This window comes from Centroberyx gerrardi, chromosome 21 (genome assembly GCF_048128805.1).
Source record: "Centroberyx gerrardi isolate f3 chromosome 21, fCenGer3.hap1.cur.20231027, whole genome shotgun sequence".
Taxonomy (NCBI): Eukaryota; Metazoa; Chordata; class Actinopteri; order Beryciformes; family Berycidae; genus Centroberyx; species Centroberyx gerrardi.
In genome coordinates, this window is record NC_136017.1 from 15,725,640 (window position 1) to 15,728,794 (window position 3,155).

Genomic DNA, 3,155 nt, shown 5'->3' on the forward strand with positions numbered 1-3,155 from the left:
ATTTCAAGAGTAGCCAGTGTCACCTTGGTCCCTTGAGTAACATTTGCCAAATCACATGGTACTGACTGTTATGCATTCTTAGTTTACTTTCACTTTAATTTTGAAGCAGGACCACGCTCCGCCCCTTAATGTGCTTCACCGAGACAAACCAGGAAACAGAGGTTGTTGTTCTTTCTCTCCTCACCGAGAAGAGACACACACACACACATCGAGAGACAGACGATAAGATTCACCTCCAGACCAAACCCACGACTTCCACTGAGGGAGGGCAGCTACAGGAGGGAATACTGGGAATACTGGCACTTCAACTGCTGCTGATTGCACAAAAAAAGAGTTTTAGAGGAACGACGACTCAAAGTGAAAGTAACTTTCTAGAGGAGAGAGCGGTACCACAATTGACTGAATCACTTCCGGTTTGAGCGGTCTGCCCGGTGAGCTTTTAGCTTCACTCAGAGAGAAAATGGCTTGCAGATCAGAGGAGGATTTCTCCTGTCCCATCTGCCATGACATCTTTAAAGATCCTGTCGTCCTGTCATGTACCCACAGCTTCTGTAAAGCCTGTCTGCAGAGCTGGTGGACAGGGAAGCGAATCCACCAGTGTCCACTTTGTAAGAGAAGATCTTCAAAGGATCATCCGCCTGTCAGCTTGGTGTTAAAGAACCTGTGTGAGGCTTTCTTACTGGAGAGAGACCAGAGGGCTGAGCTTCTCTGCAGTCTGCACTCTGAGAAACTCAAGCTCTTCTGTCTGGACCATCAGCAGCCGGTGTGTCTCGTATGTCGAGATTCCAAAACACACACCGACCACAGATTCAGACCCATCGACGAAGCTGCGCTGGATCTCAACGAGGAGCTTCAGGAATCGCTGAAGCTCCTTCAGAGGAAACTGAAGCTCCTTCATCAAGTTCAAGGAACCTGCGATCGAACGGCAGACCACATTAAGGTCCAGGCCCAACGCATAGAGAAGAAGATTAAGGAGGAGTTTAAGAAGCTTCACAAGTTTCTAGAAGAGGAAGAGGAGGCCAGGATCGCTGCACTGAGGGAGGAAGAGGAGCGGAAGAGTCGGACGATGAAGGAGAAGATTGAGGGTCTGAGCAGAGAGATAGCAGCTCTTTCAGACACGGTCAGAGCCGTAGAGGAGGAGCTGAGAGCTGAAGACGTCTCGTTCCTGCAGAACTACAAGGCGACAGTGGAAAGAGTCCAGCGCCCCCTGCTGGAGGATCCACAGCTGGTCTCAGGAGCTCTGATAGATGAGGCCAAACACCTGGGCAACCTGAGCTTCACAGTCTGGGACAAGATGAAGGAGATGGTCTCCTACACTCCTGTGGTTCTGGACCCCAACACTGCCGATCCAGAACTCGTCCTGTCTGAAGATCTGACCAGCGTGAGATGGGGAGAAAAGCAGCAGCTTCCCGAAAACCCAGAGAGGATTGACTCCTACCGGTCTGTCCTGGGCTCTGAGGGGTTTAAGCCAGGAACTCACACCTGGGATGTTGAGGTCAGAGACAATACAGACTGGGAACTGGGTGTGTTAGCAGAGTCCGCCCAGAGGAAGGGAGACATACGATCCGGATTATGGAGAATACTGTTCTTTAATGGTAAATACACAGCGTACTCCCCATCAGATCGAGACACTGTCCTCCCAGTGAAGAAGAAGCTCCGGAGGATCAGACTGCATCTGGACTGGAACCGAGGCAAGCTGTCATTCTCTGATCCTGACGCTAACACACACATACACACCTTCACACACACTTTCACCGACAGGCTGTTTCCATACTTAAGCACTGTAGATAAACTCCCTCTGAAGATTTTACCAGTGAAGGTTTCTGTAACAGCGGAACAGCATAGTTAGAGATGAAGATGATGGTGATGATGATGATGATCTGCAGGGTAGCGGACTCTCTGGAAGTCCGCATGAGAACCATTGCAGACTTTACCAGTGGCGGACCACACCCACCACACCCGACCCAGATACTGCACTGTTTACTGTTTCATAGACTGGCATGACTTTGCATGTTGCCATGCAGAAGACGTTATTCTAAAACATTATATTCTTTCACAATTTTATTAATTTGTTTTTGAGTACAATCAATAAAATCATTAAAAGCATTTGTAGTTGTATCTTTTGAATTTATTTTATTAGAACCCCAGTATAATTACAAGTATTGGCTTGTAATTGTGACAGGTCAAGTCCACTGACTTCAGCAGTAAAACACTTGATTGTGGAAAACCAAACCCTTTAATTTTATCCCTCAAATGTCCTCATTGTCTCATTACATAAACATTAATTAACCATTAAAATTAACATAGCTTTAAAAAAGTAAGGTAGTATCATGGGTTTATAAGGGATTTATTCATGGGTTGGTTCGTGGAGACACTAGTAATTAAGGGATTTTTCATGCCTTTTGTGCAGGTTTACAGGTTATTAACGAGTTATTAATGGAAAGGTCCTGCCCCCCCGAATTTTACATTAAATTAGAAAGTAAGCAGTCAAACATTAAGGGGTGTTTAAGGAGGTTTTGATGGGGTCTCCTCCATTAATAACTCCCTTAACTCATTTTAAGGGGATTTTGCATGAATTAAGGGGTGAATTCATGTAAATGTAAGGTTATTTTAAAGGATTACTGGTTTGTAGAGACCTTTGTAGTCTTTGCTCTCCAACATACAGCTCTGCTCTTTGTTTCCCCTCAGGGATCAATAAAGTTCATCAGATCATCTAATCACAGGCTTGTGATGGCACGTGTGAACCAGCTGTGGTACTTTGTCAGTCTAGCTTGTAGTGTTAGACTGATATGATGGAGGTTCTTCCCCTTTTTTCCATTACTATGGCTTTCAATGGAGAGTTTTAGTGTCCCATGATGGTCTAAATACTGTTTCAGAGGCTTTTCCACCCTGACAAGAATACAAGTCTTGGAGAAATGGGGGAATACTTGGAATTTTTGGGGCATGAAAATTGCCAAATTTAAAGAGATTTGCACAAAATACCAGTTATCAAATCTACAAATATCAGTATCGGCTTTCAAAAACCCGTATCAGTCGAAATTGCAATTCAAGTACAAGTGCAGAACAAAGCAAGGTGGAACAAAACAAAGTGTTTTGGCTAGAGCAATTTGTCAATATCAAATATTGAAACACACACTTATTTAAAAAAGGTTAAT

General features: G+C 44.6%; 1 protein-coding gene across 1 annotated transcript; it reads left to right on the forward strand.

Moving 5' to 3' along the window:
- The first annotated feature begins 200 nt into the window (after positions 1-200).
- LOC139919254 (E3 ubiquitin-protein ligase TRIM39-like) lies at positions 201-2,074 on the forward strand. Its single transcript, XM_071908936.2, has one exon. The coding sequence runs from the start codon at positions 461-463 to the stop codon at positions 1,847-1,849; it is 1,389 nt and encodes a 462-aa protein (XP_071765037.2). The 5' UTR covers positions 201-460; the 3' UTR covers positions 1,850-2,074.
- Positions 2,075-3,155: the final 1,081 nt, after the last annotated feature.